The following is a 15,933-nucleotide window of genomic DNA, read 5'->3' as shown; positions in this document are numbered from 1 at the left end:
GGGGAGGGGGGGGGGGGGGGGGGGGGGGGGCGGTTCTGTTACTTCTGTAGGATGAGGAAAATGCTGGGCTTGCTTTGAGGAAGAGTGGTGTGAGTTTAGGATAGGATAATAGGTTAAGTCTGGGGTTATTTTTATTTATGGTTGTTGAATCAATGAAGGTGTTGAGAGTGCTGAGCCGTGGGAGCTGCTGGCTGGCCTGGCATGCGTACGAACCCCAAGATGCCCTCACTCGGCGTGAATGCAGATGATATCGAGATGATAACATCTATATATAGGTATATAAAGTCTAGAACCTCATACATGACTGCACTCCCCTCGATCCTATCTATTCTCAGCACGCTCACTCTAATCATTAGTCTTCTACAAAGTAGAGACAGCAGGTCCAGATGTCCGAGTGAAAAAAGCCGTCTCAAGAACTTATTCCATATTCATCTTTGGCCTTTCTTGATGATCTTAGGGGGCTCTTTTCTCGTGGTCGAAAACCGTATCGGTGAGGTATATATAGAGTCTGGGTTCTATAGTGAGAGAGGTTCGGTAACGCCGGTACTCCTCTGCGCGTGGTCCGGCATGCGATTCAGGGTGAGACAGGGCGGTACTGTGCTGCACCTCGGGGGGTTTTATCAAAATCGATAGTTGGGGTTGTACGGCATTGTAGCGAGGGGAGGGCCTAGAAGGACGGGAGGGAAGGGGAGGTGAGGCTTAAACCTTTTGAGTTTTGGGGTTTGTGTAATAGGGGTATGGAGGGTAGGTGGTTATGCTGTTCCTATTGTTGGTGTAAGCTTTGTAGAGTGGTTGGGTTTATTGAGCAGTTCTGGTTGAGAATCGGCCCAGCTGAATCTGAAAATTGTGGCTGGCGGAAGAGAAGGGAAAATGAGTTTGACATTCAATTAAAAAGTAGATGATCCAATAAATTGAAATAAAATTAAAAGAAAAAAGAAATGGAATATTGAAATAAGGGAGACCCCACCTCTCAACAACAGCACGTGTTTCCCACGAACTCAATACCACGCATATGGTAGCTGCAGGCTGCAGGTTCAAACACGCTTAAAACCCATCACCAGAAGATCGGTGGAGCGATGGCCAGTCGTGTACAGTAGTTGCTGCTTGATCTCAGGATCGACAGACGGTGCCTGTTGATGAGCGCTGTAGTACTACTTACTAGCTTCAGCTGCATGCAAGACGGACGGTACGATAGGCGAGAAGAGTGCATGAACCGCTCCGTGAAGCTTGAGTTCAAGACTTGCACGAGAAGATGAGGCTGCGTTATTTTTCCGCTCTATTTCGTTGTCAGATTCAATAGATAAAGATAAGAGCTTCTATAGTAACCATATCCGTGGCGGAATTTGTTGGCCCTGGATATCTCGGCTTAGACGATTGCCGTCCGGTGTAAATAGTCAGCATCTCAACGACTTGCCCGAAGGTTCCGCAACAGAATACATTCTCCTCGGAGTCCGAACAGATGTTGAGAGAGAGATATTCTCGGTGAAGGTGAAGACGCCGTACTCCGAAATCAGAATCTGGTGTGTTGGAGTCTAGAATCTGGAGTTCAGAGCAGAGCACTCTGGGGGCGAGTCCTGAAGGGCCAGACCAGCCTCGGCACGGGATAAATCATGACAGTTGCTTGCGATGGCATTGAACCCTACTCCATCCTCCTTCTCATTGGCCACGGCTATGATCGGAGCACTTTGGCTCTTGGGTTGGACCTCAGGAGGCGATAGACGGTGGCACCGTCGACCGCGTGGAACCATGAGGCGAAAAGGCGAGAGGCGAGAGGCGAAAGCGAGACGGGGGAGGTGGATCAGTCGGGACTCAGGTCATTGCCCGCTGGCAAGAAGAATACCGATTATGGACGGAGACGAACGTTTCATCCAAATGGCAACACTTCAGATCTTCCTTTCTTCAGATAGTCTCATCATGGATAGTCCCCCTCAACGCACTCGATGCACTCAATTCCAAACATCCCGCTCCATCGCTCGGAAAATAATGAGTCGTGGAGATCTCAGATATGTTGCATGTTGAGGCGACTGTCTACTTGGCAAACCCCAGATGGTCTGCTAATTACCTCCTGATACTGATAGGTTGCCAACAGCTGAGGGTCTCGATCCTCGGCATTGGCCCTTCCAGCTGAGACAGGATTGGATCTGGTACTACTGAACCGCAAAAGCCGTGCTGGTGGTGCGTGCTCTGCTGTCTCCCATTGTTATTGGTGAGAAAACGAGCAGGGCACGGGGTAATAGTGGACTCGGTGGAGTGGTGGGTTCGACGGTCGACGGCTTCTCCAGCACCGACAAGAGTCCTTCAACAGTCAAGAGATGGTACGCCCGTAGACTGGACTGAACTTTGGGATTTGGCCTTGTGGCTGGAGCTCTTTCTGTGCCTCCGGCCCATCCCACCGGCCGGTATTGAGGCTACAGGATGATGGCGTCTGGGGCCCGCCCGTCGAGTAATGTTAGACCTCTTCTTGCCGCAGTGAGACATGTTGGAGCTATAGATTGCAGATCCACCGCGGATGTCGAATCATCGATCGAGCTGCGTTGCTCGTCTCTGGGGGGTTCGTTGTATCACCACGCCTTCAAGAGTCAAGAGTCAAGTCAAGAAGCAAAGGTCCCTGAGAAGCCGTTGGAGAGTCCCTGCGTGCATGCTGCAGAAGGGAGACCCCTCGCCACTGTTGCCCTTCCAATTGAGATTCCAAGCATCAGGTTGTGGATGTTGATATGAAGAGTGTCCATGCCTCAGCTCTCTACATCATACGACGACGAGCCATGGGAATTGTAAGCATGAATAATGGATGATCAATAAATCATACCCGTAATGATCATGATAATCACAGCAATCACAGCAGTGAAGGGAGAGGATTTGGAACGCTGCTCCACAGCAACCATGTCGCAAGGCGGCCTCCTCCGTAGGGACCATCACTATTGATGAGTGAACCGTCTGAACCAGATACGCGCGGTGGGACCCTCGATTTAGAATGCTTGACGGGGCGCGCACGATCGACCGTAAGCCTACAGTAGGTAGGACTCTGGGCTGCGGAGATGTTCGCAGGAGGAGTGGAGCTTCAGTGGAGAGTCTGGAGCCGTGATTTGCACCATGTCAAGAGCTCAAGCCAGACTCGATCGCTATTCTTGTCCCATCGATCGAGAGGCCGCTGCAGAAGAAGTGGCCACTAGTCTTAGATTCTTCAGTCTTGCAGTCTCAGAGACCTTCAACTCGCAAGCCACCAAAGGCTCCGGGCGGCGCCAAAGGGGATCCGTCAAGACGCCAAAGATTCCAAGAGACACCAAGCAGAGCAGACTTACGGACACTAGGAAAGCTTCGTGCCCGCAACTCAGCACGGCCAGCTCCCAACCAGCGGGGGCGCTCGAGTGGCGGGCAGCAAATCAGACATTTGTGTTTGCGTAGGCCAACCCCGACTGGGCATTGCTCTCGACTGTCCAGTTCGTTGAACACCCTTGAAGGTTGAACTATTTCCATCTGGGCTCCTTAGCAAAGAGGTTTAGCCACTGACCTGACCCTGACCTGGCCTGACCTGAACGGATTTGAGTTCTGAGATGGTCTGACCTGACCCGGTTAGCCCCAGCTGTTCAGCCCGTCTGGATTGGTCAAGGGTACGAGGAGGGCGAGACACCGATGCTTGGTATATATAACTCCCGTTGCTCTCCTGGACTCGATCTCGATCCCGGTCTTGGTATTGATAAAGGATAAAGGCAGAGCAAGAGAAAGACAAAAAGACAAACAGAGTCGGATAGGAAATCTACAGCTTCGCCTTCACCACTACTCTCAACACCACGCCGAGTTACCAGCGCTCATCACTGACAACTTCCCTGTACCCGGCGTCTCCGAATCGACTGACTCGATACCTTCATCTTCACTTAATCGCCTGATCGATCGTCCATAAGGACTTATTACCTCCACCCGCCGTTGTCTGGCCATCACCCTGATCGTCTTCTCCCCTGTATTGGCATCTATCCAGCTCCAGGCGCGGGCCTGACAACCGTGACGTGGGGATAGAATACCGCACAGATAGATATATCGACCTACATCAACCACCTCTCTTCCATCCGACTTCACCAATCCTCCACAATGGCCGGACCACATCTTCAAATCCAGACCGAGGTCTCCTTCTCCCCTCGGTCATCCCGCCCAGACACCCTCCGTCCAGACAGCTTCAGTCTCCCACGGCCTCAATCGCAACCACCAACCACCTCAAGCCACGCCCATCGGGCATCCACCTGCTCCATCTCCTCCGATTCTACCTCCTCAGCCTGCTCCCCACAAGAGACCTTTCGCAACTTCGCAATTGACTTCGGCCAGGCCCGAGTCGAAGTCCTCCGCTGCTCCCGATGCGCCAAATCCGTCGAGACGGTCTCGCGATCCCGGAGCGCCGATGGCTCTAGGAGGGTCAGCAACGACGAGGCCATGGCCAACGGCATGGTGAGCTTCGGGCACAATCTCTATTACTGTGACCGCTGCGCGAAGATCGTCGGGTACACGTGAACATGGTGGTTCACCTCCCACACCACATCCATCACATCTCATCCCATCACATCACATCACATGTCCGAGGATTTTAAAAACGGAGAATGATCACGGTCTCTTCCTGAAACTGCTGGCTTGCCACCCGTCTTTCTCTTCCCAACGAGGGATAGAATCACCATATCGATAAGGGATATCTCCCCTGAAACACCACACTGAGCACCCATGCCCAACCTCACATAGTGGAGCAACTCAGACAGAGAACCCAAGAGGCAAAGGCTGTCGTGAGACTCTACAACACAGCACATTTTCTTCCCCATCTCTCTGGGGTACTATCTGTATATACATACCCATCATTATTAGACCAGGACTTGATATCTCATATCGTTCTATCTATCAGCTTTGTTTCTATTGGCGCTCTACCAGGACTCGGTATTGGATATGGGAATCTTGGAGGGAGAGGAGAGGAATCGACATAGTGTCTTGCCTCCTCGGCGTTTTTGTTTCTGGGTATTATAGACGGAACGTGGAAATCTTCATTTACATCCGGAATTTCCGATGTTTATGTATGCACTTTATTGGCGCAAGGAGGAGACCACGGCTGGGCTGGGCTGTGCTGTGCTTTCAACAGAATTAGATACCAATCAATTAATTGCTTTTCATCGATCGCCATGTCCCCCAATCCTTTTCATGTATATGTAAAGTGAAGATTCAGTAGATATGATTTAGAAATCCTGTATACCGTACCATCGACCTGAGATACGCCCTCCTCACGTGCCAAGTCTCATCACGAAAGATAAGGTAATGATGATGATATCATAGCGGACTATATATATCTCTTTCAATATCTATCTATATCTCTCTTCTCACGACAAATCCTCTACATATAGTAAACTGCAACATGTAACATCCAATTCCCCCCTCTATTTCTGCTTCCTATCTATCCAACTGATTTAACCCTCTCTCTCGAATATCTATTTATCTACTGAGCCAATCTCCAATAAGAAAGCTGTACCTATCTACGTATCTCTCTAACTGCTCTATTGTGTATCCATATCTTTCTTTCTTTCATTCATTCTTTCTTGATCGAACTTCCTCACATTCCCAATAATAAAACAAAACAAAAGAAAAGAGTGTCTGTCATGCCAGTACCCAAAAGGCCCAGATCCCCCCTCTTCCCTTTCCCCAAACGCAAACCCTGCCTGACCCAAACTCTCAAACCCCACCTCAACACAAAATCCCACATCATCCGTTGGAAAATTACAAGTGACGCAAACATACCACCCCCCCAAGACCTAAACCATATCGGGATCGTTTCCTACCTAGGGTGTTCGACGATGGTTTGAATGGCGGCGGCTCGCGACCAGGAGATGGGAGGTGAGGGACTGGGACCCGGAATGGGAGATTGTTTGGATCTGGGGTGGCTTTTTTGGGGGGCGGGTTGGGGTTTTTTAGATGTTTGGACGGTTTGTGGATGGTTGATTGGTTTGGAGGTAGGGGAGGGATTGGATGGAGTGGTTGTGGAGAGGTTGTGGAGAAAGGTGGAATGGGGAAGAGGCTCAATTTCACTCACGGAGGACATCATATGCGTTCGATGAGGGAGGTCTGGAACCCTGTCGTAGAGACGATACAATCACGAGAATACATCACGAGGCTTCAACATCCATGCGAGAACCAATTCGTATTGAATTCCTTCTCGATGTACCACTCCCACCACACACCACTACACCCCCAGCAAAACCAGACTGTCAGAAAAGCAAACGAACGCCACCTATCAAAACACCCTGCCAAACAGCATCACAGACAGTACATTTCATCGCAATCCCATCCCCGCACAGCCAAAATGCACAAAAGTCCATCTTGCCCTTCTATGCATGCATAGCACGTTCCATTCCCGTTTCCCAAACACCTTCCCCTCGCGGGGATACATGAGTAGAGAGAACCCATCCACCATGGTCCTGAGTTTCCAAGCAAAGAAGGCCATGTCCCAGTAGACTCGCATCCTGTGTCATTACCTAATCCCGCCTCCGACTGGAGGACCCGAAATCTGGCTCTGGAAGCGTCTTCTTCTCCTTCCGACTCTTGACCGCGAATTCTGCAAGGAGCGACAGGTGATCACTGGGGAAGTGGTAGTTGGGGAATCCAGGTACTCTCTTCATGTACTCGGGATCCACGCCTCCAAGCAAGGAGGTCACTTCCAGCGCATTGGTCGAGTAGAAGATGTGATCGATGACGCCAACGAAACCAGGCGTGTAGTTGGTGAAGGTCAACTTTTCGGGTGTCTCATCCAGGATGCTATAAGCCGACCGCAGGGAGAATGGATGCTCGATACCATCCCGTGTAAAATTACCGTATTGGAAGCCACTGAGGTCCGCATGATCGGGTGACACACGGCCCTTCGACAGGAGATCGTAGACACTAGAATCAGCCGTCGAGTTGAGATCCACGCACATCAACAGGGGCAGTTGAGTACTACTCGTGTACTCCATCGATGGTGCTGGTTCCACCTCGGTCTCGGCGTTCTCTGGATTTGGGCTCTCGTCTGCGATTTTGTAGGTCTTCTTGTCTTTACAGGGTGGCCATCTCGCATATTTCTCAGCCAACTTGGTGACGCTCTCAGTTAAGATGGCCGTCTGGATCAACTTGACATCGGGATAGGCCGGATCCCAGAATAGATGGCCGTTCGCAACAATCAATCGTGAACCCGTAAGCCTATTTTCGAAGAAGGTAACAATTGCCATCTGGTCTCTTGGCATGACGCGATTGAAGATATCATGTTGGCTCTTCATGTCAGGCCGATTGATGGCAATGTTTGCGAAATCGAGAAGTTGCTTATCCAGCAGTATGTACTTGCTACCCTTGTAGAAAGTGGCGCACCCATCGACAACCTTCCTATCCTTCTCTGACATTGTCTTTGCTCGAGCTTTTGGCCAGAAGACACCTTTGTAATCATCGTATGCAAGCTTCATCCTGAAATATTCCTCGAAGCTATCCACGTCTACTTCTTGGAGACAAACGATATCGGCATCTGCCTTTTGGATCTCTTTCAGAATCATCTCTTTCCTGTAATCCCAAGCAAGAGCCTCTGATGGAGTGTAGTTGTACTGCGATCGTGTAGCGTTGTCGCAGAGAATATTGAACGAGAAGACTTTGAATCGCTCTTGGTTTGCAGGAACAGGCGTGCCTTCTAAAAGGTCGATAATTGGTCTTTCATTGGGAGGGAGAGGTACTAAACCAGGTTAGCATATATCGACAAGGACATTTGCGCTTTCTTACTTGGCGTGGATTCTCGGAGGTCATGGATAAGAGTTTTCGTGCCCTTCTCTACGATGACCTGCTTCATGGCCGCATCTAAGGGATTGCCTTCAATGCCCAGCATATCCAACTGATATAGTGACCCTAACTCATTTGGTAAGGTCTGGATATTGTTGTCGAATAAGAGGAGGTTCTTTAAGTATACACACATCCCCAGCTCGGGTGGTAATTGTGTTAGCTGGTTGTTTGATGCATCTAGGTGTTTCAAGTGCCGTAAGTGACCGATACTAGCAGGTAGATGGGTGATCTTGTTGGATGCGACATAGAGCTCGGTCAAGAAGGTGTAACTGAATAGAGGCGCTGCTAACACTCGGAGACCCTGGCCACTGAGATCCATGTTGTTCCAGTCTTGGCGCTTGACAAACTCTTCTGGATTTGATGTCCGTCCATGATTCTCCGTCTCATTTTCTTGGTTTGTGGCATTTGTTGCGGCAGACGATATTCCTCGATTTTCTCCAGCCTTAATTCTTGCATAATGATGAGGAGCGTGTCCTTCCACCATTGCTGTATGCGCCCTCTGAGAATCCTTGTATAGTTGCAATTGCTCGGCCCAGTGCTCGTTGATGGGCTGAGTTTGTCCTGTGCGTGAAATCGTCGAGTGCCCGTTCTGGAGACTGGTAGGCGTGAAGCTGGGTGTTGAGTTTGACAGGACCCCCGAGAATGTCGAGTGATGATTGAGACCATTTGCCGTGTGCGCATTGTGATCTTGTTGGAGAGTAGGGTGGTGCTGGGCGTGTTGCTGCTGGTGACTGTTCTGGTGCTGAAAGTTGTACATCATTGGCATCCCTCTTCCACCTGGCCCACCGTTGACACGGCCATGCTGCCCTTGCTGGTGGCTCTGATTGAACATCCCGTATAGATTATGTGCGGGGGAGTGAGAGTCTGGAGATCGAGAAGGCGAGGGAGTATCAGTCGCGAACGCGGATCGGATGTTATTGGGCGGCGTGCTGTTGCGCAGAATTTGGTGTCTTGGTTGTGCGTGCTGAGGAAAGTAGTAGTTTCCAGCGCTCTGCTGTGCAAATCTGTAACCATCGGCCATCTAAAGCAGCTGCTGGGAGATCAATGGGAGGCGTTGGCTCAGGGGAATGAGCACAAGCCGGTGAAAAGTATAGGGGGGTTCGAGGGGGGCTTAGGTTGGTGGTGTGGGGAGCGGGGATCGGATCTTGCTTCGTTGGCACATAGGTCTGCTGGAGAAGTTCTTCGAGCATCTACCACGTTTGGAGAACAGAATGCGCGCAGGACCCAGCGCTCCTCAGAGTTTATGTGTCTTGACAGAGGAACGTTCGGGGAGAGCCTGTTGGCTGGCGGTCATGGAATGACCAGCGCCTCTGGGAGTCGAGTCGTCAACCAGATTCAAGGGTCAGGGGGCCGACGCAGATTCTACCTAACGTGTCATCCCGTGTAAGCTGTGGATTTCAGAACTGAGGATGTTGTTGAGTTCGAACGCGCCTGGGTTCTGGGCCAGGGAATGGGGCTGTTCCTACCTCGCTGGGGAAGACGCGCAAGTCTTGAGTCAAACAACAGGGTAAGGATTCGGTGGAGCAAATCAATTCTAGTTGTGCTGGGCTGAGATGTTTTGTTCGCGGCTCATGAGGATACAGTACAGCTTCAAGTCTAGATCGGAAGTACCTGGCAATGGGGGCGGGTTAGCGTTGGGTCACGTGCAGCTCAACGAAGCGAGAAAAAACCAAGAGAAACGATTCTGAACCTTGACAATTTGAGTGCCAGTTGGGACTGGAGGCACTCTTATGCCAATTACAGACTCTTTGCTGATATCAAGGAAGAAGACCACGACGGTAAGTCATCCGTCCGTCCAGAGAAGTGCTACTATCCAAAACCTCCACTACTGTCGCGTTTCTCCAGCGTTCTTTCATGGCCATCCCACGTCGCGTCCATCTGCGAATATGGCCAGAGCACAAAGCATTGAGGGCGAGTATGGCATGTCGATTCCATTCACACTTCAGGTCACTTGATAGGCTCTTTCACTTCATACGGCCCCTGTCAAAGCCGCATCGACCCGTGAAGCTGGTTCCCGTCGCAGTGAGACGAGTCCTCCAAAGGATCCAGCGCCTGCAGCCTCGAATGCCAGCTCGAAGACTTTCTATCCAGCAACGCAGGATATTCAAGCAGGGTGCTGTCTGACTCTGGCAACCTGGGTCAATAACGGTCTTATGGAGAGCTGCATGTCATGGAACTTGCGACAACTCATTCCTTATCAATCTTGAAAGAATATGTTCGAAATTCCGGTGACATTCTTTGCCCAAAAGAATTATCAGACAACGGTGGTGGCTTCATTATGAAATAAACTCCTTTGATCCCGGACTTCGTGCGATAGCTGATTTTTCTGATAACAAAGAACCTGTGCAAGGGGAGACTGGATCATGACTTGTTGGATTTCATTGTCAGGCTGAATCATCAGGAAGGAAGCCCAACGTCACCCGATAGGTAATCGTATCTAAACAACCGATAGGTAACATACCAACGGTCGGAAGGGGCCTTCTCGGAGTGCGTGGATATATACCAGGGCCTTGCGGAAGTCAGCATGGACGGGCCGGGGCGGGCATAGCAGCAAATGGGCAAATGGAATGTATCCCGAGGGGGCTTCACGGCTTCCTCAATAATCCCGTCAATCAGAGGCGTCTTGAGACTCGGATGGCGGCTTGCTCCCTGCGGAGAATTCTAATATCTCGGGAGCAACCGCCAAGGTATACTCAAGTCAGCAGCTGTGCTCGTGCTTGTGCTTCCTCGTGCTATTATAAGACTTGAGGATCCCTTCGAGGGTGCCGGAAAGACCAACTCTCCACACTTACACCAGACAACCCCGCTCCTGCTGCCCGCGGTTGCATGGGCATATCCCAGATCTGGGTTCTGTCAGTTCTCTTGATGTGAATCTACGTGTCAGGACTCAAGAGAGCCGGCCCCTCGCTGTGACTGTGGTCGAAAAGGGGCTGCTCCAGCGTGAATCGTACATCTCTCGCCGAGTCGCTCTGCCCACCCTGCGCCGTGCTTTGTACACTCTCCCCTGCTGGTCTAATCCCTCTCGCCAGATTTTCCAGATCTCCCAGATCTCCCAGATTTTCCCGGTTTCCCTGTGCGGTGTTCTAACTTCTACTGTGCACCCAGGACGTCGTAAGTAAGGTACCCTGTAGTAGTTAGGCAAAAACATGCTTCGGATATACCGAAGGGTGAGCGAGACGAGACGAGCCCAAGAGGCGAGACCGAGACGCCAGATGCGCGGGCCAGATTCGCTCCAAGGCCTGTGTAGTCATGTACGTAAAGGGTGATGGGAATGTTTGGCCGTGCTAAGGTACTCCTTTCCTGACAACTGACACACACTACTGTATTTAGGGACAAACGTCTCACTCCACCAACATGGCTGGGCCAGCTTTCTTTCTCAACATTCATCCCTTCGGACCTTTCCAACTCCTGCTTTGCATGTACAAATACTTGAACCTGCACTCTTTTTCCCTCCTGTAGCCCATCAACGCTGAGCGTCCGAGATCCCATCTTCGCGGAACATCCCAAGTACGCCAAGATCGATACCCCTGAATACCTATCTGCCAATCCTCAAGTTGGAGTGACAATCGCAGTGCGAGTTCGAGTGCGATAGTCAGGCACGCGTCTCTTCTCCCAGCAACAATCCCCCTCCGCAGGGCGTCGAGTGAGCTTCACACGACGATCGTATGCTTTCTCCGCCTCTGGTCGAGTTTAAAAACGCCGCGAACCAAACCAACAAGGCGGGAGCCGCTGCTGAAACGTCACGAAAACCCACCTCGCTGCCCGGGAGCAGTGGGGACCGCAAGAATGCTGTGGAGTCCCGGGCGCTGGCGTCCAGAGGGGACAGGTCCGGTCGGTCCAGCAGCATATCGAGCGCGACGAACTCCAGTGGCCTCACGACGCGGACATCCAACAACCCTCACGCAACAGATCCCTTCCTAGCAAAGCCATTCGCACTACGCCATGGCCGACGATATTTACGAGACACGACATTGCCATATCCCCTCCCCTGTGACCTGGCTGAGATCCATAGACAAACCCTCCGCACCATGCTCCTATGCCAGGTCTTCAATGGACCTATATGCTCACCAGCGTTCAAGGATAGCCCGCCGACACGCGTCCTGGAGGTTGCGTGTGGTGCTGGATTCTGGAGCGTGATGTGCCATCGTTATTTTACCCAACGGGGCTTCCCCCCCATTTCCTTCACGGGTGTCGATATCGCGCCTCTCGCCCCGCGGATGGAGGCGAACAGCGATATGAACTGGCGATTTGTACAGCACGATCTACGGCGGATGCCGTTGCCTTTCCGGGACGAGGAGTTCGATTTTGTCATGGTCAAGGATTTGAGTCTCGTCACGCCGGTGACAGGTTCACAGCAGCGGACGTATGATGAATATTTCCGGGTTTTGAAACCTGGAGGCACAATGGAGATTTGGGACGGGGATCACCCTCTACGAATGCTATTACCACATACACCACCATCTACAAAAGAGGGCGGTGACATTGAATTTGAGGAGCAGTTGCATACAAACGCGATGGGTACATATACATTGACAGCGCAAACACCACTGGCAGCAGCACAGAATCAATTTATCCAGGACTATAATGGTTGGATTGCCACGGCCTTGGAAGCTCGAAACCTATCGCCTATGCCGTGCACGCAGATCCGACCGCTCCTCCTTCAAGAATCCGAAGCCCTGACAGACATCGGCAGTCGACGACTCGCAATTCCGCTCGGTGAAGTACGATGGGAGCGCGAAGGGGTCGGCGGAGTCATAACACAAGGCTCGACAGGAATTGGCCATACCACCTCCTCCAAAGGCAAGGTCAAAGAGTCGGAACGCAAAGTCTTGACTGCAGGGCAAGCGGCTCTTCGGAGAACGGCACTCCTGACTTTTGTCCAGATGATCGAGCACCTAGAGCCCGTGTTAAAGGAGGTGAGCGGTAAGGGCCAGGACGAGTGGGACCGCTGGTATGGGAATATGATGACCGACCTGCTGAAGAACAACGGCACATCGTGGGGAGAATGTTTGGAGATTTGCGCTGGGTGGGCCCGGAAGAAGGACCGCTCCCCCTAAACACCGCATTGAGGTCGTGCGGATTCTTTTAAACACGAGATACCTTCCACATCTAGGCTTGGAGTTTATAGTGGCCAGAGGGGCATTTATCGGGGGCCACAATTCGCATATCAATGGTTTGGTTCGGTCCCGTCGTATTGTCATGGAGGATATTGCCCACTACTCATATTTTGTCGTATCGTTTCCGGAGCGTTCTGTATCGTTTCAGATAATACCTAGATACCCTCATAGTCAGCCATCCTTCTGTCTAAACAAGACACCAACTTTTCTACGCTGCCCAGCTCCCGTGCTCCATGTGTTACACTTACAACGCTTCGATTTCTGCACCACATTAGCTCAAACACTCTCTCCTCATCTGTAGGCACCAACCTTTCTTCACGAACTCCGCCCGCTCAATCCCCTTCCGTATCTCATTCTCGTCGGTGAGGCCCGCATTGCTCGCAAACGCCTTATGAAGGCGTGGTCGGAAATAATTATACCCCAATGGATATTCACGGCCTAGATACAGCAGTTCTTGAAGGATGCGTTAGTTTCGAGGTGCTTTTCTGGGATCTCCATGCCGGGTGGGGAAGAAGAGGAGGCGCATACCTTTGTAGATGTTGATGACCTCTCGTCTCAATGCTGGATTCTGTGATGCCATTATCTATCTGCTCGTGCCTCCTCTCTCTGTGCGCGGGTATGCGTCTCTTCGAGGAGCGGATCAATATGACTGTTGTTATCCACGGGTCCGCAGGCAAGAAAGAAACCAAGGACTCACGACGGCCGGTCCCGAAGAATAATATAGGATAGCAGTACGAGAAAAGTAATGATGAGGTATTGTAGCGCATCTCGCCATCCTTAAAGCCGCCGTCGGTTCCCTTCCCCTTGCCGAGGCGTTCCGAACCGCGGGGGAGAGGGGCCATCTAGTTTTAAGTAAAGCTTCGAGCTTCAACACCTCCTCTTCCTCCTCTCCCCAATCCCCAGAAATCGGCCCTGTTCGTGCATTATCCATTCATTCATTTTTGTTTGATTGGTTTTTATATTTCCTTTCAGAGATATATCTATCTATCTTCGTACAGGGGAGATCAAAAATGCAGCTCTCCCCAGCGCCATTCGCGCGGTGCTTGAAGCAGAACCCTATCCGCGTCTGCAGATGCTCATACTCGACCGCGAGTCCGCCGGCGCACTCGCCGCGCTGGCTATCCGAGACGAAGCAGCGGATTGGGAAGTGCGTGATGTTTGGGATGGATAAGGAGCAGCTGGGGAGAGCGGGCGTGGTGCTGAGAGCGCTGGGTGAGGAGTGGAGAGAGCTGGTTGCGGGACGGGAGGGCTTCTTGACGGATAGGAAGAGGGCGGGATTGCTTCGGCAGAGGGTGGTGTGGGGGGAGATGGATTGCATGGTGCGCGCGTTTTTTCTATATTTCTGGTTCTTCTTTTTGAGTCTTGACTGGAGAGGGAAGGGAGGCTGATATTAGGGAACAGAGCCATGTGAACAACGTAACGTATAACCGCTACGCCGAGTCGGCACGCATCAACTGGGCTTACAACTATGCCCTCCATCATGACCCGGCGCACAAGGAGCTGTGGTCCCAGCTGTGGACGCCGCGCGGCGACGGCCTCATCCTGCGCTCTATCCGCACCGACTACAAGTTCCCCATGACATGGCCGGACCGCATATCAGTGTTCCACAAGCTGCGGGCGCTGCCGCGGCCCGGCGACCACAGCTTTATCCTGGACGTGGTGATCCTCAGCGAGTTGCAGCAGAGGCCGGCGGCGCGGTGCGAGGAGGACATCGTGGTCTATGACTACAGGGTTGGGAAGAAGGCGGAGATCATGGGGTTTATGATGGATGAGTTTGAGAAGACGTGGAAGGAGCAGGAGGAGATGAAGGCCAAGGCGGAGAGAAGGATTGGGGAGTTGGAAGCGGTGGTTAGGGGGCTGGAGAAGGAGACTTGGGATAAAGAGGGGGCGGTGGAAGATATGGGCGCTGCGGCCGGGAGGTAATCCGGGGAATAGAGTGAAGATTGAGAACTTATATATTGTGGAGTGGTAGATGGTAGATGGTAGATGGAGCGCTCGAATTGGTCTATGAATGTGGTTTGATGGGATGCATATAGCAACTGGCGTCCAGGTATATTCTTAGATCCTCTGAAATTTTAAAGTAGCAAGGAGTCTGACGGCAACTAAATCAAGACCAGCAATTGCCAAAAATCAAAAGTTGTAGAAGTGGGCTCCTGTACATAGTCTTTCCGAGCATCCGGATGAAAGGTGTGGGGAATAAGATGATTTTGAGGGGATGTGGGGTCTAAAGGCTTAACCACAATTATACATCATAGGTACGCAATAGTACTGCCCTACTCCAATCACAGATTGCAGGATACGCCGTTGGAAATGGAGAAGAATCCTCGTAGAAGAGCTCTAGAGAATATCTTCGATGTCAAAAGCGTAAGGGGATTTTCACAGCCAAACACTTGCTCATTGGAGGTTATTAATCTTAGAAAATCGCCATGAGAGAATGCCACATAGATGATTTCTTCTGGAAAAATAGTAGCATATCTTGGGGTCTGGAAGCCATGAGGTACATGGACAAGTCAGTCCTTATGTATAGGGACTTTACCTGACTGCACCGCCGAGGTTATCGGAAGACATCACGTGCAGCCAGCTGCCGAAGTCTCCAGCGGGGAAAATGCAATGCACATGCGTTGGGTCGGCGTCAAATGGAGCCCCCCCTTCGACCCCAGACTCTCGTAAAAGCATGCTAGACCGGAGAACAATCGGTGGCCAGAGGAGGGATATATTCGGAGTCGTGCATGTATGCGTTGGCTGAGAGAAGGAAGATCTTCATGTTGCCAGGAATTGTGATGGCCACCGCTTTTGCACCGCCTTTTTACCTCTGAATAATGAAGCCTTGGCCTTGAGTCCCGAGTCTTGTGTCTTGACTCTTGCTCTACTCTGTATGGAGTATATTTGCCTTACGGAGCTCTCCGTCTTGTGGCTTTCGTCAATAACAATAACACGACAAACACACCGCATATGATTGCATATGATTGCATATGATTGCATATGATCTGAAGCCTATAAGCTTGAA

The 15,933-nt window shown here is 51.4% G+C and overlaps 6 protein-coding genes across 6 annotated transcripts; 4 read left to right on the top strand and 2 right to left on the bottom strand.

Annotated features, from left to right (window-relative positions):
* Positions 1–196: 196 nt before the first annotated feature.
* On the top strand, positions 197–894 carry M430DRAFT_201879 (hypothetical protein). The gene has a single exon (XM_024864243.1). It carries the CDS (start codon positions 202–204, stop codon positions 631–633), a length of 432 nt encoding a protein of 143 aa, XP_024724008.1. The 5' UTR covers positions 197–201; the 3' UTR covers positions 634–894.
* A 2,786-nt stretch (positions 895–3,680) lies between these two features.
* Positions 3,681–4,995, top strand: M430DRAFT_33135 (hypothetical protein). Its single transcript, XM_024866304.1, has one exon. It carries the CDS (start codon positions 4,084–4,086, stop codon positions 4,495–4,497), a length of 414 nt encoding a protein of 137 aa, XP_024724007.1. The 5' UTR covers positions 3,681–4,083; the 3' UTR covers positions 4,498–4,995.
* Positions 4,996–5,446: 451 nt separating this feature from the next.
* Positions 5,447–6,256, bottom strand: M430DRAFT_33134 (hypothetical protein). The gene has a single exon (XM_024866303.1). It carries the CDS (start codon positions 6,056–6,058, stop codon positions 5,795–5,797), a length of 264 nt encoding a protein of 87 aa, XP_024724006.1. The 5' UTR covers positions 6,059–6,256; the 3' UTR covers positions 5,447–5,794.
* A 235-nt stretch (positions 6,257–6,491) lies between these two features.
* On the bottom strand, positions 6,492–8,566 carry M430DRAFT_94766 (hypothetical protein; the record flags this gene model as incomplete). Its single annotated transcript, XM_024869861.1, has 2 exons — positions 6,492–7,705; positions 7,753–8,566. 2 exons carry the CDS (start codon positions 8,564–8,566, stop codon positions 6,492–6,494), a joined length of 2,028 nt encoding a protein of 675 aa, XP_024724005.1.
* A 3,028-nt stretch (positions 8,567–11,594) lies between these two features.
* Positions 11,595–12,898, top strand: M430DRAFT_33130 (hypothetical protein). The gene has a single exon (XM_024866302.1). The coding sequence runs from the start codon at positions 11,838–11,840 to the stop codon at positions 12,864–12,866; it is 1,029 nt and encodes a 342-aa protein (XP_024724004.1). The 5' UTR covers positions 11,595–11,837; the 3' UTR covers positions 12,867–12,898.
* A 110-nt stretch (positions 12,899–13,008) lies between these two features.
* On the top strand, positions 13,009–14,901 carry M430DRAFT_133805 (hypothetical protein; the record flags this gene model as incomplete). The annotated part of the gene is made up of 3 exons (XM_024862317.1): positions 13,009–13,152; positions 13,925–14,245; positions 14,301–14,901. The coding sequence occupies 3 exons, from the start codon at positions 13,009–13,011 to the stop codon at positions 14,847–14,849; spliced, it is 1,014 nt and encodes a 337-aa protein (XP_024724003.1). The 3' UTR covers positions 14,850–14,901.
* Between the last annotated feature and the right edge of the window lie 1,032 nt (positions 14,902–15,933).

The sequence above is a fragment of the Amorphotheca resinae genome, assembly GCF_003019875.1.
Source record: "Amorphotheca resinae ATCC 22711 unplaced genomic scaffold M430scaffold_2, whole genome shotgun sequence".
Classification (NCBI taxonomy): Eukaryota; Fungi; Ascomycota; class Leotiomycetes; order Helotiales; family Amorphothecaceae; genus Amorphotheca; species Amorphotheca resinae.
This window is presented reverse-complemented; position numbering and strand designations above follow the sequence as displayed.